The 19,970-nt window shown below is 41.1% G+C and overlaps 1 protein-coding gene across 1 annotated transcript in view; it reads right to left on the bottom strand.

Moving 5' to 3' along the window:
• CACHD1 (cache domain containing 1) overlaps positions 1 to 19,970 on the bottom strand; it is a 234,605-nt gene that overhangs the window by 63,278 nt on the left and 151,357 nt on the right. Inside the window, exon 4 of the mRNA XM_061411718.1 lies at positions 16,345 to 16,451. Within this exon, the coding sequence (XP_061267702.1) occupies positions 16,345 to 16,451 (107 nt within the window). The remainder of the gene's footprint in view (positions 1 to 16,344; positions 16,452 to 19,970) is intronic.

Genomic DNA, 19,970 nt, shown 5'->3' on the forward strand with positions numbered 1-19,970 from the left:
ACTGGCTGACCTGAGATTCAAGTCTGGGTGTCCTGGCTCCCATGTTCTTCCCATCACATGGTAATGTCTCCCTTCATAAGTGTACAGCATCCCCCGCGCCTGTTCTGCAGCTGGAATGGCAGCCACCTTACTGTGTGCAATCCTTCCCCAAATCTCCATGAAATCTTTCTCTCTTCTCTTACACTCTTTCACTCTGCTCCACAATACCTCATTCATGTGTCACATAGTACTGTGTGTAGGGTACTGCTTTACATGCTGCAAGATATACAGGATGAGCATAAACCAGCCCTTCTGTAACAAGCAATGAATCAAAAGAATTAGATAGAGGCAAATGGAGCAAAAAAAGAAAGCATGAGGTCTATCTGGCAAAACATGTATAGATAAAGCTCTGAACGCCACACAGCCATCCTGTAGTCTGGCTCAGGGGTCAGCAAACTTACGTAAAAGGCCAAGAGATCAGCAACTGTGGCTTTGCACACCCTATGGTCCCTGTCCCAACTATCCAACACAACCTTATGATGTGAAACAACCACAGACAATCCATAAGAGACTGAATGGGTGGGTGTGTTCCCTAAAAGCGTATTTGCAAACATCAGTGGCAAGCTGGATTTGGACAGTGGTCCTCCAACTACATCATGTAAAATGCACTATGTGGAAGCCTTTGAACATATTTAGCAGTTGCCCTGCCCAACACACATCAAGGAGTTATAGTGCACTGTAGCCTCACACATATCCTAGGAGTAAACAGTCCATTAACCCAAGCTATGGATGAGGAGGTGGGCTGAGAGAGGTTTGCTGACTTGCGTAAGGTCTCAGAATAGACAAGAAGGGAGTCAGCCAGTATATGACCATGACACCTGTCCCCTCTCTGCACTCTGCCAGGAGACCTTATTAAGGTCATCACTGGACCCAGACGACCACCGTCTCTCTGGAGACCAATGCTGATATGAGCATGCATAAATAGGGATGAGGGTTTTTCTCTGTTTCATCTCCTGGGAGTCTGAGCCTTAACCTTGACCTCACATTAGTTCTCTTCTCCACGCAGCCCTGTCAACTGGCAGTGAAAAGGCAAACGCTGTCTTTAGAAGTAAAGGAGAGCTCCGGGATACCTCATGTAAAAGTAACATCTGTAACAATAAACAGCCTACAGTCAGACTGTTAAAAGGAGAGCCAATGAGCGCAAGAATGTTTTAAAAATAAATCGAATTCACACAGTGTGTGATGCATTTAGTCTCACCACAGAAGATCATTCTGGTTCCATTCCAGCACTAGAGCCTAAGTCTCGGGCAAGATTCCTCACACCCGCCTGCTGAGAATTCCTTTGGTATCTGATTAAATCTCATCTGTTACTTAGCACTAGCAGCAGAAGATGATGGTTATTATGGCAATGAGGAACGTGGGGCCCTGAAGCAATCAATCTATCATTGTGTGCAACCCCATGCAGGCCCCTCCTGACCTAGAGGTGGGTGACAGCCCTATTATCCATGCTGGGACTCCAGAGGGGGGCTTCCCCATTCACAGGAGTCAGTTAGGCATTCTGATCACTGGATAACTTGAGTTGGGGTCCTGCACACTCACTCGATCCTCAGAAATGCTGGAAGCCGTCCAGGAAGGAAAGCTGGGCAGGCGCCCAATCTGTCAGCCCACGATGCACAGTGCAAGGCTTGAAGTTATCAATGGGCAGGGTCTGTATCTGTCTGAGTTGCTCTGCACACCAATCTCGGACGCACACATGTGAAGAAGGCAATGAATGGTTTTTCCTCACTGCAGCTTGAACCCAAGACAGTCATTGCACTCTCTGACATCCTTCTGCATTTTACCTCTTCCCACCTTCCAGTGAAGGGGCTTCCATGATGGCTCAGTGATAAAGAAGCCTCCTGCCGAGCCTCCTGCAGGAGACCCAGGTTCGATCTCTGGGTTGGGAAGATTGCCTGGAGGAAAGAAATGGCAACCCACGCCAGTATTCTTGCTGGGGAAATCCCATGGAAAAAGGAGCCTGGCAGGCTACAGTCCAGTGGGTTGCAAAAAATGTCAGACACAACTTAGCAATTAAACAACACCTTCTAGTTAGAATTATTGTCCTTACAGTTAACTTTCCGATACTCCATCCCTAGATTCAAAGATCCTTGAGGGTGATTCTCTGTACCCCTGAAGCACAGATTCCCAGTTCTTTGCCCATCAAGGCATTCACTCTACGTGATGTCTGCAGCATACAGGCTAGGAAGATCTGCATGGAAGTACTATTAATGTTTCTTAAACATTTTGATACTTTTGTTTAATAAATTTTAAAATCTTACTTTCTTCTAATGCCAAATCCAGTTACACATAAATACTGTGACTAAATCAACAGAGACCAATGTTAATTCTACATATGTTTAAAAATGATAAACACTCCCTTCTCCCAACACCACTGCCAACACAACTGGTACAAAAATAGGTAAATGGAGAGAGAAGAGGCTTGCTTGTCTGATGATTTCATTTTTGTTGTTCGGTCGCTCAGTTGTATCCGACTCTCTGTGACCCCATAGACTGCAGCCAGACTCCCCTGTCCTTCACCATCTCCTGGAGCTTGCTCAAACTCATGTCCATTGAGTCAATGACATCATCCAACCATCTCACCCTCTGTCATTCCCTTCTCCTGCTTTCAATCTTTCCCAGCACCAGGGTCTTTTCAAATGAGTCAGTTTTTTGCATCAGGTGGCCAAAGTATTAGAGCTTCAATTTCATCATCAGTCCTTCCAGTGAATATTCAGGACTGATTTCCATTAGGATGGACTGGTTGGATCTCCTTGCAGTCTGAGAGAAGACTCTCAGGAGTCTTCTCCAACACCACTTAAAAGCATCAGTTCTTCAGTGCTCCTTTATGGTCCTTCACCCTCCTTTATGGTCCAACTGTCACATCCATACATAACTACTGGAAAAACCATAGCTTTGACTATATGGACATTTGTTGGCGAAGTAATGTCTTTTCTTTTTAATATGCTGTCTAGGTTTGTCATAGCTTTTCTTCCAAAAAGCAAGTATCTTTTATGGAATGATATGGGATGACTTCACGGGACTAAATATATCAAAACATATCAATTGTGTATGCTAAACAGATGAAGTTTATTAGATATCAATTATACTTCAATAAAACTGATTTAATAGTGAAAACTTATTTAGCATCATACAAACTAGTTTTATATATCATTTGATGTTTTATAATGACTACTATGCTATTATACTATTTTAAAGATGAAGAATGAACTTGCTCAAAGCCCTAAGTCATGATTTAACCTAGATGTCTGCAAGTCTTTGCTCTTTCCAGGACACTACAGTTCTTCTACATGTCAATAGATAACTGCTAAATGAATTAGCAATCAACAGATAAAAAGCATACTGAGTACTTCTTGAAAGGCAGAATAAATGTATAAACAGGTTGACGGTTCTAAGAATAATCAGCTGCATCAGTTTATAAGTATACAGTATAAGTAAATACAATTAAGGAGACACTTGCCAAAAAGGAGTGATGTTAAAACTGAAGTAAGATATAAGTCTAAAGTGAGCACTTAAACTTCTGAGAGAAAACAAAGTGCTGAGCTGCTAAAACTGGCAGACACCCACTGGGAGTCTAATGTCGTAGGCTTCTCCATCAATCCCATAGGCTGATTTACCTGGAAAATGGCACAGACACGAGCTACAGCTTAGAGGGGAGAATCAACAGGAACTGCAGCGCTGAGGCCTGTGTGTGACATCCAGCAATAAATGGCATATTTTAGATAATAAAGGGAGTTTTTATTTGACAGAAAAACCATAGAGCTGAGACCTGTTAATTATTTTGCAGATGCTCAACAGGTTAGGGATGTGAGCTTGAAATGTCTTTTTGTTTCACTGTCAAATTTCTCACAGGCATGAGAAAGCCATTTGGACACAGGCCCAGTGCTATTTTGCACTTTCTACTTAATTCAGGCTGGCTCTTAGGAACTAAAAGGGAGACCTTGATAAATCAGAAGGACTGGGAATAAGAAGCCATGGTTTTAAGTCCCAACTTTTTATCCAACATCCAAAGGCATTTTTCTAAAATGGAAATCAAATCCCACCATTGACTTCCTTAAAACTGTTCAAAGGGTTTCCACTTAACTGTGCCTAGTATTAAATCCAAACCCCATCAGTCCTTTCCTACTCCCCAGCCTCACCTTTTCCCCTTTCAACCCATTGGATATTGAGAGCTATTTCTTTTAGTGTTGTACATATGCCCATCTTTTTGCACTGGTATAACCACCTTCTCAGAGAGACCTTTGCTGACTACCCTGCATTATTATTCTCCCTCAGAGCACGCAGTATTTTCCTTCACAGCAAAGCTTAATAAGTTTAATGTATTTGTTTTTGTCACTATTAGTGCCACACGTCTTACACAGAGGAGTTGTCAGTCCCAGAAGGGCAGGTGCCAAGTATTCGCATCCCCAGAGCCTGGCACAAGCCCAGTTTTGGGGAAGCACTAGGGGTCAGTATCTGTTGGGCAATGAAGACCTTGCCAAAGGCTCTTCACTTCTGTCCCCATAAGATTTCACAATCTGCATCAGCAAAGTAGATTTGAAAAAGGTGTTCCTAAAGACCCTTTAGAAGCCCAGAGATAAATGGTAAGAGGACCAAGGATAAAGGCTCCATCCACTTTAGCATTGACTCTTTCTTACATGTCCTAGGCCAATTATAAATGAACGTGAAGAATTTTGCCATACTCATTGGCTTATTTTTCCTTTGAGAAATTGTCATCAGATAAATGGCTGAAAAACTGTGCCTCTTCTCTCTGCAGGTACTCTTTATTTCCCGTCTACTGGGTCTCAACATCCGCCTGCATACAGTGTACTGAACTATCTGTGGGTAATTCTAACATATGGGCCCCAGAGTCCACAGTCCCCAAATATTTTCCTTCCAATTTCATCCTCTACATCTGATCGGTTCTGACGTCATTGGCCTTGCCAGTAAAAACAAAACCAACCACGTCCCCAGACTCCTTACCTGGGCGTTTTCTTTAACGCTTAGCCCACCATGTCAATGAGAAAGAAATGGATTACAAACTGTGTGTAGTTGGGCGGTGTCTTCTGTTTTCTTAACAGGGTTATTCAGCAGAGGTATGGACAAAAGGAAAATGCTCTGTAATAGAAAACTTTTGCTTCCACTTGGAAGAACTCTGGACTTTCTAATGTGCAGCCCAATACTGCTCAACAAAGCACCCAGAGCTGTCTACCTCCCACAGCTTGCCAAACGTAAAACACAAGAGCTGTCCTAAATACACAGAGTTGCAGACACACAAAAACACACATACTTTCCCAGCAGACCAGAAATTACATAGTACCTCTCAGTAATACTCCATGCAATAGCAATCCTTTGGGAGGGGAATCAAATAAATTAACATCCCGAGCACTGCAAACAAAATTTCTGGCATTATACCCTATTGCACCTTTCCAATTCCTACTCCTTGCTTACATCCTGAGTATCAATTTACCATGTATTCAGGAGGGGCCGTATTTCACAGACCCCCAGACACTGTTTATCCTATTCCAGAGGGGGTAAGCATATCAAGTGACCACATACCAGCCACTTTTGAGGCTTCCCAGGTGGTTCTAGTGGTAAAGAATTCACCTGCCAATGCAGAGAGATGCAGGTACAACCCCTGGGTTGGGAAGATTCCCTGCAGTAGGAAATGACAACCCACTCCAGTATTCTTGTCTGGAAAATTCCATGGACAGAGGAGCCTGGCAAGTTACATTCCATGGGGTCATAGAGAGTTGGACACGATTCAGCATTGAGCATGCACGGGCACTTTTAGCTATGTTATCTTAGTTAATTCTTACAACAACCCTATGAGGTAGATTTTATTATTCAGGAAACCAAGGCATATCGAGGTTAATTTTTTCAAGTATATAATAGCCAGCAAAAGCCAAACTTATGGAGTTTCACCAAAGAGATACTGTTATTCGCATTTTAGAGCTAAGAATATTTTGGCTCAAAGTGAGGAGTGACGTAAGCCTTGAGCCTGGAATGGGATCCATGTAGTCCTCTCATTCTCCCAGCACACTGATCATGTCAGCTAAAGCCCATTGCCACAGTTAGATTAATGACAGATGACCCAGCTATCTCACGGTTTACTTCAGTTTAATACTAAGGAGAGGACATCCACAAGTCTCTGACTCTGTTCCAAGCTCACAGTTCATCCTGTCCACTCTAAGTTAATTACATAATGTAAAATAACCAGTCCATTCTATCCTTGATTCAGTTGAGACAGCCTGGTCATGGGCTTAGATAATCTAGAACAAATTTCTGAGCCAATCCAAAATCAGCACAGGATACACTGCTCTGTCTACCTTCGTTTCCAGTAGACCATTTCCAGTGGACTCAAAGGTCAAGGTCATCTCCAAACACTCATGGAAGGAATAAGAGAAAATTAATGGAGATGGAGTTCTCAAGTCAGGCTGATCATTACAATCAGCTCCTGAAGCCTCAGATTCCTAAGCTTTACCAAGCCAACATTCTGATTCACTAGGTCTGGGTTGAGGGGCCAACTAATAGGTATTTCTGACAAAGCACTTAAGGTGCCCCTGATGATCAGCCAGGTTTGCGACACTCAACCAGGATGGGAAACGCCATTGTCTTATCTGTTTCCTTAACTTCAGTTGCTTCCTAGACTCCGTCATCTTCAACATATAAATATTTTCAAGCCGCTCTAAAAGTATTATCACGATTTCCCTGATGGTTCAGTGGCTAAACTCCATGGTTCCAATGCAGGGGTCCCAGATTTGATCCCTGGTCAGGGGACTAGATCCCACATGCCGCAACTAAGACCAGGTGGAGCCAAATAAATTTGTTGTTGTTCAGTTGTGTCCAGCTCTTTGTGGCCCCATGGACTGCAGCAAGCCAGGCTTCTCTGGTCTTCACTATCTCCCAGAGTTTGCTCAAACTCATGTCCATTGAGTTGGTGATGCCAGTCAAACACCTCATTCTCTGTTGCCCCCTTCTCCTCTTTTTCCGCATCAGGGTCTTTTCCAGAAAGCAAGCTCTTTGCATGAGGTGGCAAAAGTATTGGGAGCTTCAGCAAGCATCAGTCCTTGCAATGAATATTCAGGGTTGATTTCCTTTAGGATTGACTGGTTTGATCTTCTTTCTGTCCAAGGGACTCTCAAGAGTCTTCTCCAGCCCCACAGTTCTCTTTATAGTCCAACTCTTACATTCATACATAACTACTGGAAAAACCATAGCTTTGACTAGATGGACCTTTGTCAGCAAAGTGATGTTTCTGTTTCTGCTATTTAATACGCTGTCTTGGTTTATCATACATTTTCTTCCAAGGAGTAAGAGTTTTTTAATTTCATGGCTACACGCACTGTCTGCAGCAGTTTTGGAGCCCACGAAAATAAAGTCTATCACTGTTTCTATTAAAAAGGTATTATCAACAGAACCTTCCCTATATCTGATCCCCTCCTGAGTTATCAATGACCTTTTACCTTTTCTATGCCAATCAACTTGGAAGAGTGGTCCCCATGGATTCTTCATTTCTTGTTCCCCCATTCATCCCTCATCTAGCCAATTTCCTCTCTCCATGGCCCCTCCCACTTTTGGATGATCTTGGCTGCCCCCCAGTTTCTCTTCTCTCAGGCTAACCACCCTTCCATCTGTTCTCCACAAAGCTCTCTTGCCTGCTCTGCTTAGAGTCTTCAACCGCTTGACTTCAAGCTAAGAAACGAAAACCAAACCAAACTCCTCACACTGACATACAAGGTCCATTAAAATCTGACTTAGTACTACCTTCCTTTTCCGTTACTTATTCCCTCTTACACAGCGACCTGTGCTGGATGCACTTTTTATAGATTCGGAAATGAGAAATGTGTTTGGTACTCAGCTTGAGAGCATTCAGCACGTTATCATACTATATCTGTTGATTTTTCTCATCCCAAGTGCCTTCAATATACATAAGACAAGGTTGTGAACTCTGTGAGGGGAGGAATTCTGTCTTAACTACCCTGGTGTCTGCCACAGTAACTATTGTAAAGTTGTCACAGGAGAGAAACTTATTATGAGGGAGAAAGAGAGTCAGGATTGGTTCTGGTCTCAATCCTTGGTAACAAGCAAAAGGAAGCTGCTGCTAACTGATATATGGAACATGGCCCACGGAGGTGGTTTGGGTGGGAAAAGAGAAGATTGTGGGTTTGGTCAAGAGTTTGATGTGTCAGTAGGTAGAATATAGTGTTGAGGAGACATCTCTTCATTTTAAACCATCTGTCATAAGGAGGCATCAGACTAGGAGTCAGGACACGGACGTTTAGTCACGTTAATACCAACATTTTTTTGTTTGACTTTACGTAGATCAGTTAACTTCTCTAGGCCTGTTTCTCATTTATATAATACTGGCAAATATTTTCCCTTGGTATCCATGGTAAGAATAAGGCAAAAGTATAAGATGGTTTATGAGGTACCAAAGAGTAACAGATTGATTTTCCTGTGCGCATTGTATGTTTGAAATCACCGCAGTTAGTTTCATGAAAATAATACTATTCATCTGGGTAGTCTGTTTCAATAGTCTCCATATACCTGAGACATTTATACGTGCTGATTTCCTAAGCTAGGACAACCAGTTCTGATTTATAGCATATCACATATACATTCTATTCTTCACTAAGGTTGTTTCAAAAGCCTTGGTTATTCCATTATAAAGATGAGACAACAAAGTACAAAAAAAATCCTAGTTCTATTTATTCAATAAGCATTTACTATGTACCTTCTGGGCTTCCCTTGGGGCTTAGCTGGTAAGGAATCTGCCTGCAATGTGGGCAACCTGAGTTTGATCCCTGGGTTGGGAAGATCTCCTGCAGAAGAGAAAGGCTACCCACTCCAGTATTCTGGCCTGGAGAATTCCCTGGAATGTATAGTCCATTGCGTCCCAAAGAGTCAGACACGACTGAGCGACTTTCACTTTCCTATGTACCTTCTATGGGCCAGGGCCTGGATTGAACACTTGGCATACAAAAAATAAATGAAAAGGAGAAGAGCATCAAACAGATGTCCAACATAAAAGTTAAAATTCTATAGTAAGAATGGATCATAGAGTAAAGTAATAAAGAGTTGTGACTGGGCTGACACAACTCTGAAGGGCCACCCCCACCTCTAAGTTCCCTTGGGGTGGCTGAGGACTCCACTGAGGCTGTACCCCAGCCCATCTTCTCCTACTGCTCAATCCTGTCTCTCCCTTTCCCCACAGATTGCCAACCTCCATCTCAGAGTCTGCTTCCTAGTAAACCCAACTTGCTACAAAAGACAAGGAATTCTTACCTAATAAGAGTGAAGTATAGAGAAGTGGTAGAAACTAGGGATTTGGGGAAAGGAAAGGGATTCCTTGAGGATACAGCTCAGAGGTCACAAGGAAGTGAGAGAGCAGAAGATGAAATTGAAAGGCCTCCATTGTTATTTGGAAGGTTGAGGGAAGCAATCAGAGATTTTTGAGAAATGGAGTTATAGAGTGAGTACTTTAGCATATCTACCATGTGCAGAATACATTGAAAATGAGGAAGAATAGGAGAAGGGAAACTTTGGGGGAGATTTCTACATTAATTTGTCTTCTAGAAAGGCAATGAAGATTTAAATCTATGGTACTGAAGTGGAGAAAACAAAGGGGATTCAAAACACATCTTTGAACTATGGAATTTAAGCCAAGTTTCCCTTTAATGAAAAGGATGATGAGATCTACATTACAAGTGGGTGTGATGAGCAGGAAGAGGGACACACAGGTAAATGCCCTACTCAGGTGACTTCATTCACTTATGCTCTCATTTGGTCAAAGCTGTTAAAGCCTGAAGTCTCAGGTAGAAAAAGATGAGGAAGAATTCCCAGTGTAACCAGGAGAGGGTACCAACAATATATTTCAGATTGGGGAGTAAGTTTAGAGGAAAGTGTTCTTGCTTGTTTGATGGTTTAATTTTTGAGGTAGCTACCGGATTATCATAGAGAAGTATGTGTCCTGAAGTTGGTTCCTCAATAAATAAACTCAGAAACAGGCCACAGCTGGAGACAGAGATTTAGAATTGAGTAGCACGTGGTGGGAGCAGGAGTTCTGTATAAATGGAGAACATTCAGGGAGATAACAGTGAGGGGAGGAAGGTGGTGAAGAGAGGACATGCGGGGACATCCACCATAGGAAAAAAGAGCCCAAGAAGAAGGATGATAAGGACTGGACAGAGGCCTCTGGGGATAAATGGCACAGAACAATTTTATAGAAACTAAGGAGGGTAAAGTTTCCTAAAAGGAAGCTTTCATGCCAACTGCTGTATAGCAGTCATGTGAAACCGTGGAGGGGTCACTTGAGATCCCAAGGAGCAATGAGGACTTCCCTGAGCAATGTGGCTCAGTGGGAAAGCATCTGCCTGCAATGTGGGACGCCTGGCTTCAACCCTTGGGTTGGGAAGATCCCCTGGAGGAGGGCACGGCAACCCACTCCAGTATTCTTGCCTGGAGAATCCCAGGGACAGAGGAGCCTGGTGGATGACAGTACATAGGGGCACAAAGAGTCAAAAGCGACTGAAGCGACAACGCACATACACACAAGGGAGCAAGGATATATAGTGAAAAACCAGGACAATCTCAATGTTGAACTGGAGTAGATTGGTTGATTTAACATTGTTACACAATTATACATTGCTACAACAATAGAGACTTTAGAGAAGTATATTTGTTTTCATAGACATATAAGAATATACAGAATATATTTGCTAAGTGAAAAACAACAAAAAACCCCAGGCTGTATTCATTATGATCACAGGTATTATGGAAAGTGTATATATACACATGAGAATCTATGTGGCTAGTAAAATCTTCTGAAATCAGTGTAATAGGATTGTTGTAAGAAACCTAGAAGACGAGACTCCAAAGTAGCTCACAGTAGAAGAATAGAACTTGAAGAGGAATCAAAGGGAAGAAAGGTTCCCTTTGTTTGTGTACTTAGTTTTATGTATATACATATGTACACCCATCACCATAAATGAATGTAAATGGAATCATAACCTCAAGAGTCTAGATTTCTAAGTGATTGAATAGTTTTTTAAATAATTACCACATCTTTTATGATACTATCTCAATCACAAAGCTGGATTAATTAGGCATACAAAATCCTAGAAAGTCCTAGCTTGATTGATTTTATTCTTTTTTTTTTAGGTAGAACATAGCTTCACATTGCATTGGAATTAGCATTTTAACAGATGATTTTCAAGTCATTTTAAAGAAAAACAAAAAACCTACAGCACATAGCCAATGCTTGTCATTCAAAGAAGGAAGTGATGAAGCCATTGAAATTAGCAGTTTGGTCCACAGCCTCCAGTGCCCATCTGGACCTCCTGCAGCATTTACTGCTGTAACATGACTTATAAGCGCCTCTTTCACCCCATGAATCCTGTTTCTCAGTGAAGATGGCAACGTGACCAAGATCGAAGTTTCCAACTTCAAATGCTCTTTAAATCAAACACAATAAAGAAAGTCCAGACACCCTTTCTTTCGGTGAGAAAGAGTAACTCTCACTTCCACTCTCATCTCAATTGCGTAACTCAAGAGAGCAAGAGGCAACTTTCCTTGGACTCTTCAAATAAACTCTCTTTAGGGATCAGGCTATGCACAAGAAAATAGCTCAGCAGGAATTTAAGAGAGACAGAGAGAGCAAGTGAGAAACTAGGGATAAAAGCAGGAAAGACCCTGAGCAAAACATGACCCATACCATCATGTAACACATGCACTATTGAACGTCAGCTATTTGTATGGAATAAGGGACAGGAGTCAATTTAGAAAGTAGAGATGTGGTGGGGTCGTTTTAAGACAAAGAATACACGTGTGTTGGATGGATGGACACATGACCTAGTTTTGGATAAATGAAGCTAAGAATGGTTTACAATTTATGTGAGTCTGTTTCCAGCTAGTCTGAGAGGCAATCTGAAACTGTGTTATCAATTAGGAACCCATTGATGGATTATATACAGACTGAAAGAGCCTAAGGCTGGACATTTTACAGATGTAAATATCAGACATGTGATAGCCTAGAAAGCACATTAATTCTGCTCTGAAAAGGGGCATGAGCCAGAGAGGAGGGGAAGGGGGAGCTGTGAGGTCACCCTCCCCCATCTCCCACTCCTCTCATATTACAAATGACTGTTCAAGAATGTGGACTTTGGCTGTAGCCACTGCCCAGTGGAATGTCACAAAACTTCAAATACGAGCAAGTCCGTTCTCAAATACCTGAATACTGCCAAAAACGGCTTGTAAATCTAGCTGCATCAACTGTGCTGAGAACAACTCTTGTCAGTTAGGGTGTTATATCAATCTTTAGGACGTGATCTTGGAAACAGCCAAATTCAAGATCTGATCTCTAACAATCTACCTCTTCCCTGAACATCCTCATTCTCCCCATCTTTCCCTTGACAAATAAAGACTGTAATAAAACAGCATTTGGTCAGGATCCCCAATCATGTGCAGCTGAGTTCTACTCTAAAACCTCTATCACAGAAGGAAATCTTAGTGTAACTAATAGGTTTTCAGTGCCTCCTCCAACCCGCTCTCCCTGTCTCCTAGCCTCACTCTCAGCTGAGGGTCTCTTGCTTCCTAATTCTCTGAGAAAACACAATCACTATTGCAGGTCATGCTCCCAAGTTCCTGACATCACATTGGTCATTATGGGCATTCCACACACTTCCTCCTTCTTCCTCCTTCCCATTAAGAATGAATGCTCTGTGCATTTCCATCTTCTACTTGGAATCCCACCATCTCTTGCCTAATCAAGGGTAAGGCTGTAGCAACTATCTCTTTTCATGTCTCTCTTTTATCTACTGAATCATTCCCTTTGGCACATGACCTTGCCATAATTTCTCTCAATTTAAAAATATCATCTATACTCCATGTGGCCCTCCAGCTTTCCATTCAGCAAACCTTTGGAGTTCATGTGCTTAGCATCTCCTGCTCCATTCTTAAGAGCCTGAGCTGATGAAGATCAACCTTTCTTTTACTCTACGATTCCAGCAAACAACCTTTGTCAAATTCACCAGTTAATTGGTGTTTATGTTGCTTAATTTCATTTTCTCAAGAGCCTTCATCTTACTAAGGGCCTATTTAGCACAGTTGACCTCTCCCCCTGTCTTGAAACACTTTTGTCCTTTGGCTTAAGGCTCTCTTGGTCCTCCTACCAGACTGATTGCTATCTTAGATTCCTTTACTGCTTCCTCTTAGAGTGAACTCTAAGTTGTAAAGTGTCCCAAGACTCAGTCTTTGGACCTCTTGTCATTATTTTTTCCCCATGGCCACTTGCTGTATGATCCTACTGAGTCTCATGATTTAAGTATTACCTATACACAATGAATTTAAGTGATAAATGTCCAGTCTGGCCCATTCTCTGGACTCCAGACTTGTCTGGGTTTCCCTGATAGCTCAGTTGGTAAAGAATCTGCCTGCAATGCAAGAGACCCTGGTTCAATTCCTGGGTTGGGAAGATCCACTGGAGAAGGGATAGGCTACCCACTTCAGTATTCTTGGGCTTCCTTTGTGGCTCAGATGGTAAAGAATCTGTCTGTAGCGCAGGAGACCTGGGTTTGATTCATGGGTTGGGAAGATGCCCTGGAGAAGGGAAAGGTTACCCACTGTAGTATTCTGGCCTGGAGAATTCCATGGACTGTACAGTCCATGGGGTTGCAAAGAGTCAGACACGACTGAGTGGCTTTCACTTTGGGCTTCCCTGGTGGCTCAGATGATAACAAATCTGCCTGAAATGCAGGAGAACTGGATTCGATCCCTGGGTCAGGAAGATTCCCCAGAGAAGGGAATGGCAAACACTCCAGTGTTCTTGCCTGGAAAATTCCATGGACAGAGGAGCCTGGTGGGCTACAATCCATGGTGTTGCAAAGAGTCAGACATGACTGAGTGACTTTGACTCACGATACACAATGAATCTAAGTGATAAATGTCCAGTCTGGCTCATTCTCTGGACCCCAGACTTGTATACACCACTGTCTATGAGACATTTTCCCTTGGATAACTTTTCTAAAACTGAGATGTTGACTCCTTTCCTCCCACAGAAACCTTCTCTTTCTCACCTCCCCATCAACTCTGTCATTCTTGTTGATAAAGTCAAATATCTTGGAAGTCCTTCCCAACTCTTCTCTTATTCTTAAACATTCTGTACTGGGCACAACTGGGAAAGGAAAAGAGAGCAAATACTGAATCTGGGAAATGAAAGACTCAAGTTCCAGCTCTCTGCCCTGAGCCAGCCTTGGAATCTCCCATTAGAATGTCTCTCTGCCCATTCCATGCCCTTCTCTACTCACTTCAATTATGTTTTTATGAAAAGTATTTTCACTGAGTTCTCTTTCTAGTAGTAAATCCCACCTGCTCCAGAAGGTCTCCAGATTCTTCGACCAATTTTTTTTAAATGACTGAATTCATTATATATTGGTCTAGACAAGAAGTGCCTGGCAGATTTAGGTTGCATCATTTAGCTAACAGCTATAGTTTTTTAATCCCTAAGAAACATAAAGCTTACAGTTCTTTCTTTCCAGACCTAATAGATTACCTGGTTTGTGTATACAATGCCCAAAGACTAGAATTCTTCCTCTGAACCAATACTGGGTAGGGCTCTAAAAGTAAATATTCTGGGTCTCTGGCTTTTCTCTTGGCTTATACATGTTTCCTGGAGACCTGGAATCTGGGAAATACACTTCTTCATGTATAAGGATTAAATCTTTTATTTCTCCAGTGATGAGGGAAGTCTTAGGACCATTCTGAGCCTCAGAATATTCCTTGGTAAAATCCTAGGACTGAGATTGGTAGGTAATTTCTAAAGGCATTTCTAGCTTTTATTTTTTAATTAATTTATTTTTAATTGAAGGATAATTGCTTTACAATATTATGTTGGTTTCTGCCATACATCAACATGAATCAGCCATAGGTATACATATGTCCCTCCCTCTTGAACCTCCCTCCCACCCCATCCCACTCCTCTAGGTTGTCACAAAGCCCCATTTGAGTTTCCTGAGTCATACAGCAAATTCCCACTATTTTACACATGGTGATGTATATGCTTCCATGCCACTCTCTCCATTCAGCCAACCTCTCCTTCCCCTGCTGTTTCTACAAGTCTGTTCTCAATGTCTGGGTCGCCATTGCTGCCCTGCAAATAGGCTCATCAGCATCATCTTTCTAGATTCCACATACATGCATTACTATATGATATGTGTTTTTTCCTTTCTGATTACTTCACTCTATGTAATAGGCTCTAGGTTCATCTACCTCATTAGAACTGACTCAAATGCATTCATTTTTATGGCTGAGTAATATTCTGATGTATATGTGTACTACAGCTTCTTCATCCATTCATCTGTTGATGGACATCTAGGTTGCTTCCATGGCTTAGGTATTATAAACAGTGCCAAAATGAACATTGGGGTACATATGTCTTTTGCAATTATGATTTCTTCAGGGTATATGCCCAGTAGTGGGATTGTTTGGTCACATGGTAATTTTTTATTCCTAGCTGTTTAACACTTCCAGTTTTTAAAAGGTGAAGCCTTCAGGTTCTGAGGCCCATCACCCAACAGCTGTATACAAGACAGAGTGAGAAATGTAGATCGGAACTCTAGGGCAAGAAAGCAGAGACAGGGTGCCAGTTTGAAGCTATATGTAACCGTGTGCACACATGTCCTAACCTTAGTAGTAATTACTATTGCATATGACTGAGTTCCGACCAGACCAATAAGAAATTTCAACATACAGTCAGTTGCCCATATCCACGGATGTGAAATACACAGATTTAAAATGTCAACTATATTCTTTATACCTCACCATATATGTAAGGGACTTGTGTGTCTGCAGATTTTGGTATGAATGGGGGCTCCCTGGAACCAAGTATCTGCAGATACTGAGGGATGGCTGTACAGCATCATGGCACTGTTCTGTAGTAGGAAAGTAACTTCATCATTCTTCAACTGCCTCCTCAAATTAAGAATTATGAACAGGGAATACAAATGAAATTCAACACTTTCTAAATGCAGAGACAATTGGGTCTCGAAGGTAACCTTTAAATGTGAATCTGCTAACAAATGAGATAATAGATTACGAATCTAGCAAGTCACATGGCATAGTTCACAAACACAGATGTAATACAGTGAATGCTCAATGTATGTCTGCTTTATTTTCTTCTTCCTTTCCCTCCTTCGAGGGTCAGCTTGCCAGAAAGAAATACCTAACTTTAAGAACATATTTTTTTTCTTTCAAACTAAATGTAAAGCAATACATTTATTCAAAAATGTGGTGGAAAACAGTTCACCTTTATGAAGTCAAGAGATTACTAACCTGAATTTAAGTCTCGTCCTGGATTGAAGGCCCGGCTATTAACAGTAGTAGATAGTCGATCACAACTAATTGTTCTAGATACATTGGTATTAAAGTTCCCATCAAATCTGAAACAACAGAAGAGAATCAGCAAGATTTATCTGGTCCTTATTCAATTCAGAAAACAAACAAAAGTTAATAGTTCAAATACTGTGTACAGAATAGGTCAGCTCACGAATAGTAAAATTACAATTTAAATATTTTTAAAACTCACTTCAGAGTAGTGTGGACAAACCCAACATCTGCATCTAAAGGTTTTAGAAATCAAAATAAATTCTAAGAAGATTAAAAAAAAAAAATCCTTCAAGACAACTTTGCCTGCAGTGAATGACCAGGTACTGTTGATGAAATCATACAGAAAATAGATTTGACAAAATTTAGACCAGAATGACAAACATTCAGACTTAAGCTCTGGTGTGACATGTGAAAAAATTCTTTAAATTATTCTGTCTGAAAACCAATGACCAAGCATAAAAACAGACAGTAGTGAAGGAGAAGGAATGGCTGTGGAGTAGGAAAGATCTAGATTTGAATCCTTGCTCTGTCACCATTACATGTGTGAACTTGCATAAATCGTACAATCTGTCTGAGCCCCAGGTTTCTTATCTGAAAAAAAAAAAAAGAAAAGAAAAGAAAAAACATTTTCCAAAGCTGTGAGAAGGCTGTAAACAACGTACCACAGTTCCTCTCATGATAAATGATACACAGCTTGCACGTTCCAGGCTGTAATATAGATGAGGCCAAGGTCTTTCCTGATTTCTAATGGGCGTGCAAGGCTGAACCTAGAGTTAGAACAGTGCTAAGACTCTGGCTAGTAGCTGATCAATAAACACAAATATAATTATGACTCATTTCCCAGGGCAAACAATCTACAAGAAAATAATAAGAAAACCTACTGACTCATATAGTCACTAAGACTATTTTCCAGTGAATTTTATCCAGAAGTAATAAATCCAAGTAATTTTAACTTACAGGTAAATTAAAGAGATTTAGCTTTGTTCTAACTCTAGGTTCAGCCTTGCACTCCCATTAGAAATCAGGAAAGACCTTAGATTTATTACTTGGATTAAAATTAAATCCAATAATCCAGTAATTTTCTCTTTTTCTCCAAAAGAGAAAACTCTAGAACTTCTAAATAAGCTATTTTGGATTTCAGATCCTGAGATGATTCATGAAGGTTCTAAGAGTTACCTGTAAATAAACTCAATCTGAAATTAGGTCTTTAAAAACTAGTGTTAAATGTGTATCTCTGATTATAAATATCATTAATGAAATTTCATTAACACGGGTAGAGAAGCTCTTACAACGCTGAAGAAACACTCCTAAAAATCAAGATCCACTTTATCATTCACATGTGAATGTTGATTTTATGGATCTTTTTTATAAGAACTATTAAATTGAACTGGCTGTATAAGCAATGGGGCTGGGTTTTCAAAGGGTATGCTGGGTTCCAAAGCAGTTTTGTTTCGATACCTATCATCCCAAAAGAGGAGACCTTTTAAGAGATCTTAAGAGACTCTTCAGTCCAGTCTCTCATCCAGTATAGAATTATATCAACACTGTCAACTGTGCCTCCAAGGACGCAGTTGCTTTACAAGTGTGGTCACTCTTCCTTGGACCTGCTCCAGTTTGTCTAGACGAGAAGATTGCTGCCTCAAAAGCCACAGATGGAGAGAAAAGAAGAGATTAATACATCAGCAGCTGCCAGAGTGTATGCTGGCAAAGCAACATAGTCTCACTGTCCTCTCTTGTTTTAGTATTTAACATCTGTGAAGCAAGAGTAGCATTAGACAAGGAACTCACTTGCTCTCCATGCACTAGATGGTCATATTAAATCTATTCCCTCACATACTTTTTAAATTAAAGACAGGTAATATTTAGGCTTTGTGGCCTACAAGGTCTCTGTCACAATGACCAACTTCTGCCATTGTAGTGTGAACGCAGCCAAAGATAATTTTTAGAGGAAAAAATATGGCTGTATTCCAGGAAAACTCAATTTTCAAAAATAGGTGGTGTACCACACTTGTTTCACTATCTCTGATCTAGACTGGGGCAGTCCTACAGAATTTTCTGAGATGATGAAAATGTGTCATTTTTGCACTGTTCAATATGGTAGCCACACGTGACTACTGAGCACTTGAAATGTGGCTACCGTAACTGAGAAACTAAATTTTCAATTTTGCTTAACCTTAATTTAAATGTAAACAGTCACCAAATAGTGGCTACCATGTTGGACAATGCAAGTCTAGAAGGTTCTCCTGATTGTCTAATCGTCCTTCAAGTCTTTGTTCACTTATCACTTCCCCTGAAAAACTGGATTATGAATGCTTTCCTAGTCTATGTCAAGTGTTTCCATCTTCTCTCAGGGCAAGTGCATAATTTTAAATTTATGGATCCATTTGTATATGTCTTTTTAATTGGACAATACTTGTAAATGTTTTTAATGGGTGGCTTTTTATGGTTCAGGCCATATGAACAGACAAAAGCCCCTTGAGAGCAGATCACATGTTTGTCGGTTTTATTCACCACCATGTGTGTATACATATATGTATACGTGTGTGTGTGTGTATATAAAACACTAAGCATTGTTCTTGTCAAAAGCAAGCACTCATATTAACTGATCGTCTATGAACATTCCTCATATGTGCTTAGTCCTATTTTGGATTCTTGCAGAAGGCTCCAGAGGTCTAACAACTGAGGACCATCCCTCAGATAAATGGTTCCTAATTATCTAAAGTCTAAGCCCCATCAGAATCACCTGGCAACATGTTGGAATGCAGATTCCTGGGCTCTACCCTGGAAGATTCAGATTTAGTGAGTCTAGGGTAAAGTCCTCCCTGAAATCTGACTTTGACAGCCTCCTGAGGGGTAAGAAGCCCTCCAATCCTATCATGTAGATTCCTTTAGAAATAAGGCAGTACAAAGGCTTTCCAGGAACTTCTCCCTATGCCTCAAAGAGACCAAGGACAGAGGACCTTTCAGTTTGAAGACAGCAGAGGAATTCTTGGGTATGCCTAAAACTCATAACTGGACTGTGCTATACTAATTACAAACCTTTTTCACACCTACCTATCTCCCAGTTGAGGAAAGTGACACCAAGGAACACATTGCAAATCAGGGACCTAAAAAAGACTTGACTAGATCATCACTACCTCCCTGTCCAAGGATGAGGCACATGTATTGTTTTATTTAAGTGACACATAACTTGTTAAAGGGGATGGGCAACTCAAGAGAGCTACTGACAACTTCTCCCAGAAGTGTAAGCCTGAAGAGAGCCCTCTTTCCCTGGATGGAGTCTCTATGGCCAGGACCTGTGCCATCAGCCTCAACTCTGGGGAGGGTTAAAATCCAGTGCAGCACACATACAGATTTCTGTGACCACTGTGAAATGATAGTTCACTCCTGAACCAGGGAGACTAGGGAACTATTTTTATGGGCTGTTTTCCTTTCTGTACTGAAAAGATCATCTCTAAGAGCATGAAAGAAAACATTTTGATAACAATAAAACTGCAAGTGACACATTAACGAGAGTAGGTGCTCAGTAAACATTTGTCAGTCAAAAAAAGGTTTCACAATATAGTGCTTGT

Source organism: Bos javanicus, chromosome 3 (genome assembly GCF_032452875.1).
Source record: "Bos javanicus breed banteng chromosome 3, ARS-OSU_banteng_1.0, whole genome shotgun sequence".
In the NCBI taxonomy this organism is placed as follows: domain Eukaryota; kingdom Metazoa; phylum Chordata; class Mammalia; order Artiodactyla; family Bovidae; genus Bos; species Bos javanicus.